The following is a 15,003-nucleotide window of genomic DNA, read 5'->3' as shown; positions in this document are numbered from 1 at the left end:
TGTTGCAGAATAAGAAAATGAGAGAAAGAGAACACCCAAGACATAGACTTTCACCACCTTCCACTCTGCTTCTTGCATGGTGACATCAGTCTGGAGAAGGTGCTGGCATTTGACAACCAGAAGTGCAGAAGCTCCACATCTGCCCCCACAAATCCCTTGCCTTCCCAGAGCTATTCCACAGTTCAGAACCATAAATAGCCAAGTGCTTTTGGCCAAGGAGATCTGGAGTAGCTGACTATCCTCAGCACAGTTTTGAGTCTCTGTTTCCAAATACATTATCTATACATCATAATGCCAAACATGTGAACAATCCTACTAGAACACCCAGTGAGAAGTCACCTCAGCAGAAATGCTATGGATGGCATCCAGACAAAACAAAGCAGGCCTTTGCTTTAAAGCCTCATCCCAAAACCCTGGTAACCAACCCCAGCTTTAGATATGAGAAGTCAAAGAACTGCCCTCTGTAATTCATCATCCCTAAGCCTGAGCTGCTGGTGTACCAGAGGACAGTCTAATCCTCAGCAAACAAAGTTCACTAGATGTCAGGTCTGTGGATTGTCTAGTTGGCAAGATGCAATCACAGAATGAAAAAAAAAAAACAACAGAGCAACAAATGTTGTTTTCCTGTCTTATTGCTAACCATATGGACATTTTCCCTACCACAGCTCTTAAGTAGGACAGGTACCAGAGATAGCTGCAGTGAGTGGGCTGTACTCCACATATTTCATCACTCTACTTCCAAATCTCACCACTTGAACAGTCATCTCTAGAGCAAAATGATTCTCCTATCTTGTGGCATGAAAATGCCCTCTCCTATTACAGTTTCATAGCCTCTCTTATTCCTCACATTGGCCATTGAAACTGGACCTTCAATTTACTCAAGAGATCTGCTTCCATCTGATATTTGAGCTTCTTCACTGAGATTATAATTTAGCCCATATTGTTTTAATTGTTACTTCCTTGGGTTATCTTGCCTAACCAACTGAGCTGTTCTTAAACTGTCCAATTAATGTTTTATTCTTATTAGATTGCCCTTCTGATTTATCCACATACTCATTCTCAAATTTCCTACCTACAGTCTTTCTTTCTCCACTATTCTGCTTCACATAAATGTTTCTTTATTCTCTGCTCTTAGTATTTCTTCTTCTTCAGCACCCCTGCTGGTACAATCTACTTGCCTGTATTTTGTTAAACCCTACCAATCTTTCACCTCCCAATCTCCCAAAGCCCCTCCATCTCACCACACTACCATCACCCCCTCCCATCCTCCTTCCAAGTGCATGTATTTTCTTTCCTTCTGGAGTACCCCACTGGGCAATCCTTTCCTCTAAGCTGATTAGGGGGTTCTGACACTTTTCCCAATAGAAAACTCAGTTTTCAAGTAAGAATAAGAATATATGAAGAAAGATAACCTGTTCCTGAGAACAGCCAGCAAGCAGGACAAGGCTAAATGCCAGCAGGGCTGTGCACCCTGCCCCGCCTCTCATTCCACGGTCCTGTCACAGGGGACAAAAGGAGCTGAGGGAACCGGGGACAGAAGTGGAGCCTAATTAGCACCACTATTTATAGAACATCTTCCTCTTTGAAGTGGGAAGAGGTGCTGGTGACAGCTGAGGTGGTTCTGGAGATGATCCAAAGTGTTAAGGTAATCCGCTTCAAAAAACCCCGGGGGCATAAGTTATTCTTGAGCTGGCACGCCTGCAATGTCACCTGTGAGTAAGTTTTCAACGGGCAGCATGCCCAGCCACCACCAGGCAGGGAGGGATGCAAGGACAGGACCAGGAAAAGGAGGTAAGAAATCCCAAGGGTACCCCTCCACTACTCTTTTGAGAGGAGGTGTACCAGCTTCCTCAGGCGAAGGATAAGCCCAGAGGACCCAAAGTACTTTTCATTATGAATCAACTTTCTGAAGTTTTATGGTCTTTTACAGTATCAATATTTAAAAGATGCTGCTAAAAAGAGCAAGGAAAAATCCTAAACAAACCTTCAAGAAATTAATGCAAGAAATCTACTCAGTATGAGGATAAAAGTAAAAATTCACTAAATAAATCATCCAACCTACTTAGTCCTTCAACAAGGCATCTTAAGAGAGGACACTGCCTGAGAGTTGGTTTAAAAATACTTTTAAATCTCATTTATTTGTGCTCGTTGCCTAGTCCAGAGCAAATGTGTTTTATGAGATCTTCCTCCCCGGTACATTCAACCCGTTTACTTTAGACCTAAAAAGGTGATGATGAAAGGACAAAGCCTTCATCCTTCCTTCAAACTTGTTGAAAACTAATCTGTTCTTAGCAGTTACCCAACAGTTTAAGAAATACCTGTAGACAGGCAGCATTTCAGGAGTGGAAACAACTTCTCAAGGATTTTAGGATTCTTTTTTATTTCTCTAAGGCAAAGTAAGTTATCGATCTTAAAGGGAGAGGAGTTAAGAGTCTCACCAGACAGACTGCACAGCCACAAAAGACATCACCTGAAACCAAACGATCAGGTTAAATTTGGGAAAGAACTTATTAAGCTCTGCAGTCCTGAGCAAGCTCATATTCACCTAGGCTGATCCATGGTTTCAAGTGAAAGCACACTACACACGTGCTCTTGGCTGTGCTACAGAGAAGAGAGCCCACACCCCAGCAGAAACCCCACGAGCCCATTTGCCTCCATGCCAGCAGAGAGAACTCTGCTTTTCTCCACGATGTAGATCTGCTGTTCTGCAGCAGATGAGAAAACAGAATTTGTACTAAACTTGTAAAACCAAGTGAGACTATAACAACTTGGGCCAGTGAATACATTTTTCCACAGATTAGGTGGGGAAGAACAACAAAGTCGACCCGCTTAGTGCAAGACTTTCACTAGCAGTGGCCTGTTTGACATGTGAAACACAAACCAGGTTTTTTAAAACAAAATCAGAGAAAGCATCAAAGACACGAGGCAAAAATAAACATGTTATCACATGCTGGACCTCATTAGCATTTACTGAACTACACTAGATAAGTGTTTTCACTTGTTCTGTTGTCTAAACAGAACTATCAAAACACATGATTTCTCTAATGATAGGTTTACTTTTTTGTTGTCGTTACCATTTTTGGATCAGTGAAGCTGAAGTTCCACACTCTGCTGTTCCCTTCTGGATCTGCTTAAACATTTAAAGGCAACGGCTGGAACAGGACAGAAAGAATAAATATCTCATGTGCATTTTTACTGCCTCATCCAACTGGGCATACAAAAACCTGGAGATGTTCAGCATTTGTCCATAAGGCTTAGCAAGTGTGTTTGTGCTAGATGCTTGCTGGGTGCCAAGACAAAATGTTCAATAATATGACCTATAAAGGAATGCCCAGATTGGTCTTGTTTCTCCTATTCCCTTCACTGTTGCAGTTTCCTTAGTTAAAAAATGCATCTAATTATAGGCTGATATGTAATTCTCACTACAGCAATCCCTAGCAGTTAGAAATCACGAGTCGGGCCCCCAAAATTATGATTAAGGCACAGAAACAAGGCATCTGAAGAACAACAACCCACAACGAATTTTTATTTGCCTTTTGGGGGCCAAGCCACCGTTCACATTTACAAGCACTTCACTTTAGCTATGAGGACTGAAAAATTCCTTTTCATTTTTATTCCATGAAACCAAGACTATCACAAATTCACCTGACTGCAGGAGCTGGCACAAGTATTCCAAGGGTGGGGAACAGCAGAGTTTGTAGCATTCCCCAAGTCACACTAACTGCCCCTAACCACAAACATATGCAGTTCAGCATCTGCTCCTGCTTTGCTCTGGGAGAGGAGTAAGCATCACCAAGCTAGGTGGAATTTCACAGGTGGACACCCCCTGGACTGCTGATCCTCAGAGCTCCAGAGCCTGAAAACAGTCAGGGGCATGGCCCTTGAGGGTCTCCTAATACTTCATAATTAAGACCACCACAGTGATAAATGTTAAAGTCCTCTCTCCACATAACCGAGGAATAGTGGCTGATGTGTAAACTTTCTGAGAACTTAACAGGTGAGCTCTCTGCTGTACAGATAACTCTTCAGAAGAGCAGGACAGACACATGTAGAGAGACTTAAGTTTCTCATCCCATTTCTTAATTAATATCATAAAAATTACAGAGGTCTAAAAGCTAACAAAAATTAAATACAGCATGTATTTCTTTAAAAGGTGTTTTTTGAATCGATCTTAAGCAAGCTGTAGCAAGAGACTTCACCCCATCATTCCCACTCTCATCTGATCCAACAGCATTCCTCTGCTCCTGCCTCGTGAATATTGCATTTCCTTTCTATCCCATACTATGGCCATACCCTGCATGGATTTATTCTCATGGCTTTTACATTCTCATTAAGTAGTAAATGGCACAACACAGGAGACTGCAAAGAGTCTGAACCTTGTCAGACAAACAAGAACCTAATGCTGCCTGAGTGGATGGCAGTAAATCACCCACAACGAGCAAGGGTAATCTAAAGATTACAGTCTAATTAGGGATGTCTACTGCAGCACTCACTGCTGCTGCTGTCTAGTGACAGAGCCCACAGATCAAGCAGCTCCCACCTTTCCTGGTGCTTCCACCAAGCTTTCATGTGACCTACAGACTGAACACTAAGCTGATGATTTGCATGGGTCAGGTACAACCATTAAAGAACATGAACATCAGCTGAAAGGATGCTTCAAGATGAAAGTAACAAATACCTGTGCTCAACTCCCTGAGTAGCCTGATACCTCCTTTCTTTTCTTTGCCTTTCTCCGGATCCTGATTTGCTCCCGTTCCATACCAGCTGCTCTCACTGTGCTCTGAGCTGCTGTTCACCAAATATCATTTCACCCTCTGACTCCCACGACTGCAGCAGAAACCTTGAGGAGCACCCCAGGATGACATGGAGGTGCTGCCATGATGCAGAGGGGACCAAAAGATCCCTGTGCTGTGAGGCGGGTGGATCTGAGACGTGAGGCAAAGAAGGGCCCAAAGCACAGCATCACGTGGGGCATCACACAAAGAATTAGGGAACATCACTGCCAGCAAATGCAATGTGAGGGCACAAAAAGCCAAGAGGTGCACTGCTGACCAGCAGTGCTGCTCAGCAGATGAGAGGAAACAGAGACTGAAAAGTCAAGATACAGCTGGAGGGGGAGGAAAACACACAGGCAGCAGAGTAGGCTGACAGCAGCCAACAGCACACAAGCTCTATGAGGGCTATTTCTTTTCTCCCCAGATGGGTCTAAGGTAGAAGATAAGATATATGGAAAGAATAGGGAACAAAAAAGAGCAGCTAAAGAGGAAGGACAGTGGTTACAGCAGTCAGTTACTTAGCCCAAGGAGTAAAAATTTTGGTCAAAAGTAAGAATCTGAATTGCCTCAGTAGATGAAGATTCATTCTTTGACTTCTTTGTTAATGTTAGACTCTGGTTAATCCTTCCCTGTGTTTTTTTTTTCTCCTCACAAAGGCACATGCCTGATTCCACATGCATGTTTTTAAACACTAAGCCAAACAGAGCATACAACATATTACAAATGGTAACATACCATCATTTAAATACTGGTGAGGATTTGCAAGAATGTAGGAGTGTGAAATGTAATGAAAATATTTATCCATCACTAATCAAAAGTTTATCAACATTTAAAAAAAAAGGACTGCTACATGGCAACTCAATAGGGAATAAAAGTGAAACTGTAAGGTACTATCCAGGAACAGTGATTCATTTCCCAAGTGAATGCTATACATGGGAAAAAAAGCTCTTCTATTCCCTTCTGAATAGATAAATGCTTCAGTGAAAGCCATAGAAAGAAGATAAAAACTTACATGAAAGCATTACACACTTCACAAGTAGCAAGCTGGTGTCTCCAGGTACCAGCAGCAAGAAGAGCCAGTACCCACCAAACCGTTACCACAAGTGAAGGATCACTCCTCCAGAGAATACTCAGGCAGCCTGTCACTTGCCCAGGTATTTCTTCACACTGAAAACTGAACTAACAGGTGGAAAACCCACTCCATTAATCAAAATTCCTAATCTGCATAGCTGGGACAAATCTCACTACACGCATTCTTGGAACGAAAATCCTTCAGAGTAGCTGAGTAACCTGAGAGTCTTCATCCCATTTGTCATTAAACCTAAGTCTTACCAACTCACTGAGAGAGGCAGGCATCAGAGAGCCTTGGATTCAGCATCACCCTCCCTCATTGCATATTTCAGTGCTTTTTGAACTGGTTCTCCCAACCATTTTAGCAGCAGATACCTCATCACCCTGCACTGGGACACACCACACTGCAGGACCATCAGCACATGGAAAACATCCTTCATGATGGAACCTCCAAACATTGAAGCAGACAAAACAGAATTCCCAGAGCTCTCATTTGGCCAAGACAGAACACATAGGAAAACACTAAAACCTTTTCACTGGGGGAAAATAATAAAAATTATGTTTTGTTTGTTTTTCATCTTTGACAGGAATACAAAGCTTTTATCCTCTATTACAGCAATGGCCACTCCAGGCATTCCAGAAATAGTCAGAGCAAATTTTTCCCACAAGAAAGCAAGCAAAATAGCTGTTCTGTTTTCCTAGTGCTCCTGAAAATACAGGCTAGCTACACAGCAGCTTTTAAATTAAAGCTGGCTGTGCCTCCTCAGAGCAGAGGCGACCTGACGAGTAGAGACTTTATCTTGCTAATACACGAAGGCAAAGTCTGCAGTTTACCTGGAAAGCCTGATAGCCAACAATTGGGATGCCAAGGATGGAAAATGACAAATGCCCCAAGCATCAATGCTGAGCTGCAAGACTCTGAAGAAGATGACTGGTAACTCAGCAGGGGAGGGAGATAAAGGAGTAAATCATTTCACACAGGTTCTTCATATCACTGCTATGAATGTTGATTGGATAATTATAAAAGGAGCCATCCAAAAAGACTGGGGCTCCCCTGAAAGCTGAGGAGGGCATCAAGCAGCTTAAGAATAGGAATAGACTGAAGAGGTGAAGCAAAAAATAAAAAGGAAAAAATATAAACAAGGTGGTTGTTTGGGAAATTAAGTGATGCTGACAGCAAATATGGAAGACAAAAAAGTTAACCATTTCTATTCAGTATTCAGCTGTTCCCAGCAGCTTTAAAAGCCTCATTGTAGCCACATCTCCACTTGAAAAGAAAAACTCTAAACCAAGAAATTCAGGAAGGCATTTTCCTGGCAGATGAAACAGTAGAAGTCAAAATAATCCAATCTGTTTTGATTTAATACAGCATCAACAAAAAAACCCACCACTGTGCTGGCCGTAAAATATTTTATAACAATCTGATTTCAACAGAGCAGTGGGAAAGTGACCTTCAGAATCCTGGTCAAAGCCAGGATGTTGTTCTCCATGGTTTAATTCACCTTGTTAAAAATTTCAACTATCACTAAGGTCAAGGCAACAGGCACAACTTCTTCACGAAGCCCAGAGCTTCCGTAGCAATTACTTTAAAAGACTTTGCCAGGGCCAAATGACTTATCAGTGCCTCATCCCAACCTCTGTTTATCACAGATTAAAAGACCTGGCAGAAGAATTGTCTTTAGTCTTCTGTACATAAAAACTGTGACATGACAAAACCTGAACGTGCACTGTGGTTTACAAATAGTACTTAACATGGATTAATGTGCCTCAGTATGAATTTAACTCCATGAAGCTATTTTAAAATGATTTAACGTTAGGAGGAATTTTCTCATACTTTGAGGACCCCATGCAGCTTACAGAAAAAGATTAATAGTTATACAGGGATTTAAAATTTAAGCATTTTTTGGTGCTTACAAAACTGGAACAACAGAAAACTGCAGTCCAAACAGACTCCTCATTTCAGTGAGGTTCATCCACATTGTGGGAGGATAAATTCCAAAGGGGGAAAGACAACTCATTTTCCATAGGTCTTTTAATATATATCATTGAACACATGTCAAATGGGAGCAACACTCTCAGCTGCTCTGAAGATGAAAATTACAACTAAAAGAATAAATCACCAGTGACTGTATTGTATGGACAAGTCAGTGCCCATTCCATCCACTCTACGGCATTAAAAAGGAAAGCACAGATGTAAAAATACACAAATCCAGCAGTGTCTGTGTATGTACATACCAGACTTTTGGGGCCCTAGTTGGGTAACCTAAATTCCAGTAAAGTCTCTGTTCCTCCTGTTCCCCAGTGCCTGGCTCTGGGCCTTTGGATGCTCCCGGCTAACAGGAAAAGAGCCTCAGGGAGTTGGCTACATCTTTGCAAGACATTAGAAACAGGGATCTCCACTGACTGCTTCATGGGGATCATGAATCAAGTCTGTAAGAAAATGCTACTTAGGGTCAAGGAAGGAGGATATCAGGAGCTGGAACTTCGGAATTTCAGTCAATTCCTATCTTGCCAGCACAGCCCTCATCTGCAAAGACACAGTGAGCTAATTCTCATAGTTTTCATGTCATCCAGGTATCCAAAGACATCTAAAGATCTTAAAGATATGGAGCCAAAACCCTCTACAGCTTGCTTTCTTCATCACAGCCTCCAAATAATAACATGGAATAAGAACATTTCTTTCCTCTCATCCTTAACTTGCTCTTCAAATTGTACCTTTTCACCAAAACAACTTCCCACCTCAGCTACAGACACCAAGAAACCACAAATTACAACACACTTATCACCAATGAAGCAAATACAACCAGAAAAAAAATAATCAAGCGAAATGTTGATAAAAACACAGCCAGGCAGTAGCAGAACCTACTCAGGAGAGAAAAATCAGCTGGATTCTGCCACTGCACAGCATGTGAGCGTATCCACTAGTTTCAGGGCAGGGCATCACAGGCCACAGAGGCAGAACTAACCTAAGCCAGCACCTCCCAGCTCTGCTCTTAAGTCCATCCTTCACATGTCTCAGTGAGAGAAGCAGGAATAATTCCGCATCTGCTAAAGCTGTTTAAGCAGGGCAAAACTCTTATCTAACTCTCACTTGAGCAACATGAAGTTTAATCTCAGATTTGTCCTGAAATACTCCACTTGGGATTGCAACACGTCAAAAGAGAAGACAAAAAAAAAGCCATCTGAACTAAAGAAACCCTTGCTGACTAGGCAGTACCATTCGTCTCACCCAGACGGGGAAGTGACCTGGAATTGTGTGTTAACACAATCCAGAATGAAAAAGGATTTGCACACGGGGAAGCTCCTCGGCGCCCGCTGTGATTGCACTCAAGGTACAGACAAGGAACAGCTGGCAGAGAGCAGCTGGCAGGGAAGGTTACAGTCGGAAGAGCCCCTCCGGCACAGCACACAGAGGCAACAGAGCATTCTTTTTGCAAGGCACGCGAAAGGCTCCACACAGTCTGTCCACACTGCAAGCACCAGAGAGCCTGCCATGCCCGGATATCCCGTCCAGTCCGGCCACTGATCCCGTTGGGTGATTTCACGGCAGTAGCTTCTCCACTCTGTCCGCGGAAAATGGACAAGAGGCCAAGCCTGATGAAAAGGAGGGAAGAAGCCACCTGCCAAGGTGAGCATGGCCTGCTTGGCACGGAAGAGCAGAGTCAAGTTGTAGCAGATGCTTTGGACTGGAGGCAGGTCACAAACAGTGAGTTCACAGGGGACATCTTCCACCAGCTTAATCAAGTTACCCCCAGAATAAACCCTGGGTGATCTTTCGGCATCACACAAAATTGATGCAGCAGAAGCAAGATCACAGTCTGAATCTCAAGGGAGGCCTTTCTGTTGCCATGCAGAGATTGTTCCGTCTCTTCCTGAAGAACCTCTAAGTCACTAATCACCACTGAACCCCTTCGGTGGGACTCCTGACAGTCAAAAGCCCACTGGCCCCAAGCAAAGTCACTCCTCAGAGAAGGTCCACCCCAATCAAAAGTGTCACATAAACACACAGCGCTTGGGATTTGTGGTTGTATGGAGCTTGTAAGGCAGACGAAAAGATCCAGCTATGCCTTTAATGAATTGCAACATTTTAAATAAAACCATCCTAAAGGTATTATTGTATGTCATTTACTTCAACAAATAAGAGACAACAATTAACAACATTTTTGCCTAAGTAATTTCAGCAGCCCCAGGCTCTTAAAAAAAACCCTGAGCAATCTGTAAAAACAATTAGGGCGCAATAACATTAACCACCTCAGAGGATGACAAGCCATTATATTGTAGGCAAATTAGCCATGTTAGCTATTAGTGACTGTAATGACAATCTCATTCCTATTCTGACCACTTTGTAGTTCAAGCAGTTTACCATCTGACTGACAGACTATTCAGCATTTGTCAGACAGGAGATGTTTCCACAGCGGAGAGTTTGACTACCCTTGGCCACTCCTGAGTTGAAATTTAAAGGATGCCACTAGTGATAGATGTCTGGTAGGCTGTGCTCACAACCGCAAATGCCCTGAATTTGAGGACTTTAAAGGAACCTGTGTTCAGCTGAGGAAAGGATTTGGACCAATAGCTCTTTTAATCAACTTTTAATGCAACTTCAGTTGCATCTTCAGGCTTTTCAACACACGTCCTTCCATCGAAGAAGGCAGGCAGCTCTCGTGCTGACACCCACTGCACTGCTGGCAGCACGACTCGGTGCACTTGTAGAATCACAGAATGGTTTGGGGTGTAAGGGACCTTAACAATCATCTCATTTCCCTTAACAATCATCAAGCAACCCCACAGCCATGGGCAGGGGCAGCTTCCACTGAACCAGGTTGCTCAGGGCCCCATCCAACATGCCAGGACCTCTCACAAAAGCCATGCATGTAGAGTCCAGGCTGAGAGCATGCTTTAAACACAGAGTCACACACAGTCAAAGGCTTAATCCTGCTCATTTTGTTACTCCCATAAACTATCCTTCATCACAGCTGCAGCAAGACACCACACACTTCAAAAGAGCAATCCATGGCTATTTACACAGGTATTTTTATTTGAAAACCAGCTCTGGGAATCTTTATTCGAACACAAAACCCTCACTGAATCATTCCACAAGGACCAGGACAGTCTGTGTTCTTGCATTAGCAAGAGTTTACATGGATCTGATCTTTACATAAGGTTTCTGGCTGTTCAGAGCGGAGGAAGGGGCAGTGAAGACTGAGGAGCTACTGGCACTTGGTTGCCAGAATTCAACTCAAAATACTCCAAATTACCCAGATGCTTTCATTGACCTTGCTAAGTCACTTAGTGATGTTGTCTTTGATCCAGGTACAGAAGGCAAAGGGGTAGTAGCCCTTCTGAGGTTTGAAAAATATTATTTGATCAAGTTAATTACCCAGCATCTACTTCAACAATACTTATCTACTTCAACAGTAGGAGTCCACAAAGGAGCAGAAAAACCCATCAGGTGTTGGCTCTGTGTAGCAAGGATCTGGCTATTCAAACACCTGTACAATATCACAAATGCCACCACATTACACAAAGCAGTAATGTGAAAGTTTGCATATAGATTTTTAGCACAGACTAATTCAAAGTTTATGCTTCAAAAACTGAGTAAAACTAAAATTGTTTGGTAACTAGAATCTAGCAGGAGACTAGGGAGAATGGCAATTGACACTGCTCTTAAGTAATATATTAACAATACATTAAAGCCCACTTAGTATTAGACTATTATGGAAACACACACGACTTGAAAGTCCACACGCAGGTTGTCTGTGAAGCTCTAACCCTCCTTTCCTATTGAAACAGAGACTCACATTCACAGGCAGTTTCCAGCAGAAAGTGAAATTTGGAGGTTTTACAGCAAGCTTGCTTAGAGACAGCAGGACCAGAGCAAAGACTGAGACAGTGTTTCTGTTAATCACCTCAAATATACAGCAGCCTGCCCGACATGGACTTCAATTTCAAAACATTCTATCATGATAAGAAGCAAATTTATGCAGCAAAAAGAGAGCTCTATGTCACAACTATTTGAATCATATAGTATACTATACTCACTACGTATCTCCAGTGTACAATTTCTCTTAAAAACTTGATTTTTTGAAAGAGATTGATTTAAAGCTCATTGTATTTAGCATTGCACCAACTCATCAACAGACACGGATAAGAAACAATAGGTCCTATTATTGCATGAGACTCTCTTCAGTAGTATCTCTGAGATTATCACTATGCCTGGAGAGTGGAGAAGCATATGGGCAAGTGGAATAGCTGATGAACCACACAGAGTTTTTGTTACTAAACCACGTGGTGGAAATGGTCTAAAACCGCTTTGTAAACTGAAGCTGCAGCAGCACTGCGAATCTTCAAGCAATATTTGGTTTACAAACATGAAAAATAATAGACCAAACTCCTTCCTACATCATCTATCAGGGTAATTTTTTAAAAATTTGGATTCTTCTACCCCCCAAATGGGGATCTGTAGCACAGCAGGATTAGTTAGTATGCAGAAGATCAAGCTAGTTTCTAGTGTTAGTTAGGTGTTCTAGGAAAAGGGTCACGCATCTGTATCTTATTGCTAGTTCTGTATTAAAGACAGGACTTCAACCAGGCCTGCCCAATGAGATAATATTAACACACCCCTGCTTATCACCTATCATTGTGTATGTCTCCTGCAGGCTTGGAAGAACTGTAAAGTTTCTGTTATCCCAGCAGGCAAGACATTAACCGATCACATGTCAGTTCCCGTTCATGGCTAATGCAAATACATTCGAAAAAATACTGAAGAACATAAAACTGTACACTACTTAAAAACAAAGGAAAAAAAATTAAAAGGGGCAATAAAGGCCCTTGGAATTTGGGTCTGATTCATTCTAGCTTTTACTAAAGAGGGTTGGGAGGGGGTTTTGGGGGGTTTGTTTGTTTTCCGGTTTACCACTTACTCTGATCTTTAATTTTCTACTCGGAGGACAGGGAGAAACCCCAGCTTCCCTCCGGGAAAAGGAGGGAAATCTGCTTCTCTTCCACTTGTCTGCATTTTACCCAGACACATGTGAAATTTTTGCGAGGATGAGAATCCCCCCTGCACACGCTTTTAAGGCAGGGCCATTCAAAAAAATCCTCCCCGCTGCAGAGACCCGGTTCTCCACCGCTATCAGCGGCACCCTGACTGCAACATTCCTCCTCTCCTGTGCAGCTCGGTAAGGTGAAATGGGCTCCAAGGATTATCGCCATTTCCCAGCCACGTCAAAAGAAAAGAGAAAAAAAAGGTGCCTTTTCACGTGGTTTCTATAATAAACCGCAGAGTCAAGGACCAGCGCGGTGCCTCTCAAGTGCTCCTCGGAGCGGGGATGCTGACACGAATGCACATCCACGCAGACCTTCCCTTACGCATCCCAGGAAGCTCTACAAGCCGAGCTTTCCCTGGCAGCAACCTGGCAGTGCCCATCTCTGAGGGAAGCCGGGCTCCCAGCCCCGGGCTTTGTTAGCAGCCACAGGGGCTGCCGGTGCAGCTGCTATCCGGGAAGCGAGAAGCATCCTATTGTGCGGGCAATGCCGCAAGCCTCGGAAATCTCAGCCCCCTCGGAAAGGCATCCCTGCGAGGATAAGCATCCATCCCCCGCGCCGAGCCCCTTCTCCTCCCCGCAGCAAACGGAGCCACCCAAAAAAAAGTTTTGCTGGGCAAGAGGGGCGGGCAGGGCTGGGAAAAAAAACAAAGGGTCGGGAAGGAAAGAATAAAGTTTGGGGTTCGGCGGGGCGGGGAGGGCGCCCGGGAGGGCTCCGGCAGCCACCCGCCTGCCCGCGGCTCCGCGCCCGTCCCCGCTGCCCTTGGGCCGCGCACGGCGGTACCTGAACAGGGCGACCGCAGTCTGGTTCCTCCTCCACGCCTTGCCCTGCTGCAGCAGCACCCCCTGCACGATCTCCTTCTCGTCGGGCAGCCGGTACACGGGGAAGACGTAGAGCCAGCAGAGGACGAAGACGCCCAGGGCGCTGGCGCCCACGGGCAGGCGGGTGCGCGGCCACTTCCACGGCAGCCCCGCCATCCTCATCCTCCTCCCGCAGCACCGCCGCGGCTCCGGGCCGCGCTCCGGCATCAGGCCCGCGCCATGCGGCGCCCGCGGGCTCAGCCCGGCTCAGCCCGGCTCAGCTCAGCCCGGCTCAGCTCAGCCCCGCCGCCGCCCGCGCCCCGAGCCCGGCGGGCCGCCCGCCGCCATCGCCGCCCAGCCGGCCGGGGGGGTCGGGGCTGCTGCCGGCGCTGCTGCCGCTGCGCCGCGGCTCGCTCCTGTCTCGGCGGTGGCGGCTGCCGCCCGTCCTCACAGTCATTTGGTCCCTCGCGTTCCCCGCCAGACGATGCTCCGCCGCTCCCCGCCCTCCCTCCGCCTCCCGCCGAGCTCCTCGCTCGCTCCCTCGCTGAGGACGGACCCGGTAAATTTCCACCCCGCCCCGGCCCGGGGGGTGCCCCGGCCCCTCCGCCCGCCCCCCAGACGCGGAGGGGGGAGGGAGAGAGGGAGGGCAGCGGCGCCGGCAACCCGAGTGCTGCGGGGATGTGCTCCGGCGCCGCGGGCACCGGCCGAGCGGAGCGGAGCGGAGCGGAGGGAAGGGACGAGGGGGAGAAAGAGAGAGGGAGGTCCCACTCCGGGCAGCGCCGCCGGCACACACCGAGCCTCCCTCTCTCCCGGCGCCGGTCTTTTTCCCCCAGCACCGGCCGCGCCGATCTCCAGCGCGCCCTGGCGGGCACCGACCCCCGCCCGGCCTCCTGCATCCCGCCCTGCCTTCCACTCGTGACTCCCCGCGGAGCCCCCCGAGCGCTCCGTGTCTGGGGGTCCCTCGGGCTCAAGCCAAGGAGCCCCGGAGCCGGGATCACCGTGCCAGTCTAAGTGTTGGATTAAGTTTTTGTTGTTTTTTTTTTTTTTTTTTTTTTTGAGAACGTAGCAAACTCGGGGTGGGGAGAGGTGTGTTCAGCAAACCCAAAAGCAGAGCGTACCCCAGCCGGCAGCGCCGTTCCCAAAGCAGCAGCTTTGTATCGGCATGTGTGCAGCATCACCGGCCGGCCGAAGGAGATCAGTGTCTCACTCTGCGCTGCTGCGGCCTCACCTCCAGTCCTGTGTGCAGTTTGGGCAACACAATATAAGACAGATATAAAGCTATTGGAGAGTGTCCAAAGGAGGACTATGGAGAT

The 15,003-nt window shown here is 45.9% G+C and overlaps 1 protein-coding gene across 1 annotated transcript in view; it reads right to left on the bottom strand.

Annotated features, from left to right (window-relative positions):
* The window catches only part of ST8SIA1 (ST8 alpha-N-acetyl-neuraminide alpha-2,8-sialyltransferase 1), a 129,329-nt gene extending 114,948 nt beyond the window's left edge, over positions 1-14,381 (bottom strand). Inside the window, exon 1 of the mRNA XM_064654478.1 lies at positions 13,674-14,381. Coding sequence (XP_064510548.1) covers positions 13,674-13,918 — 245 coding nt within the window. The 5' untranslated portion in view covers positions 13,919-14,381. The remainder of the gene's footprint in view (positions 1-13,673) is intronic.
* Between the last annotated feature and the right edge of the window lie 622 nt (positions 14,382-15,003).

The sequence above is a fragment of the Pseudopipra pipra genome, chromosome 5, assembly GCF_036250125.1.
Source record: "Pseudopipra pipra isolate bDixPip1 chromosome 5, bDixPip1.hap1, whole genome shotgun sequence".
In the NCBI taxonomy this organism is placed as follows: domain Eukaryota; kingdom Metazoa; phylum Chordata; class Aves; order Passeriformes; family Pipridae; genus Pseudopipra; species Pseudopipra pipra.
The sequence above is the reverse complement of the archived record's forward strand: the minus strand, read 5'-3'. Positions and strand labels throughout refer to the sequence as shown.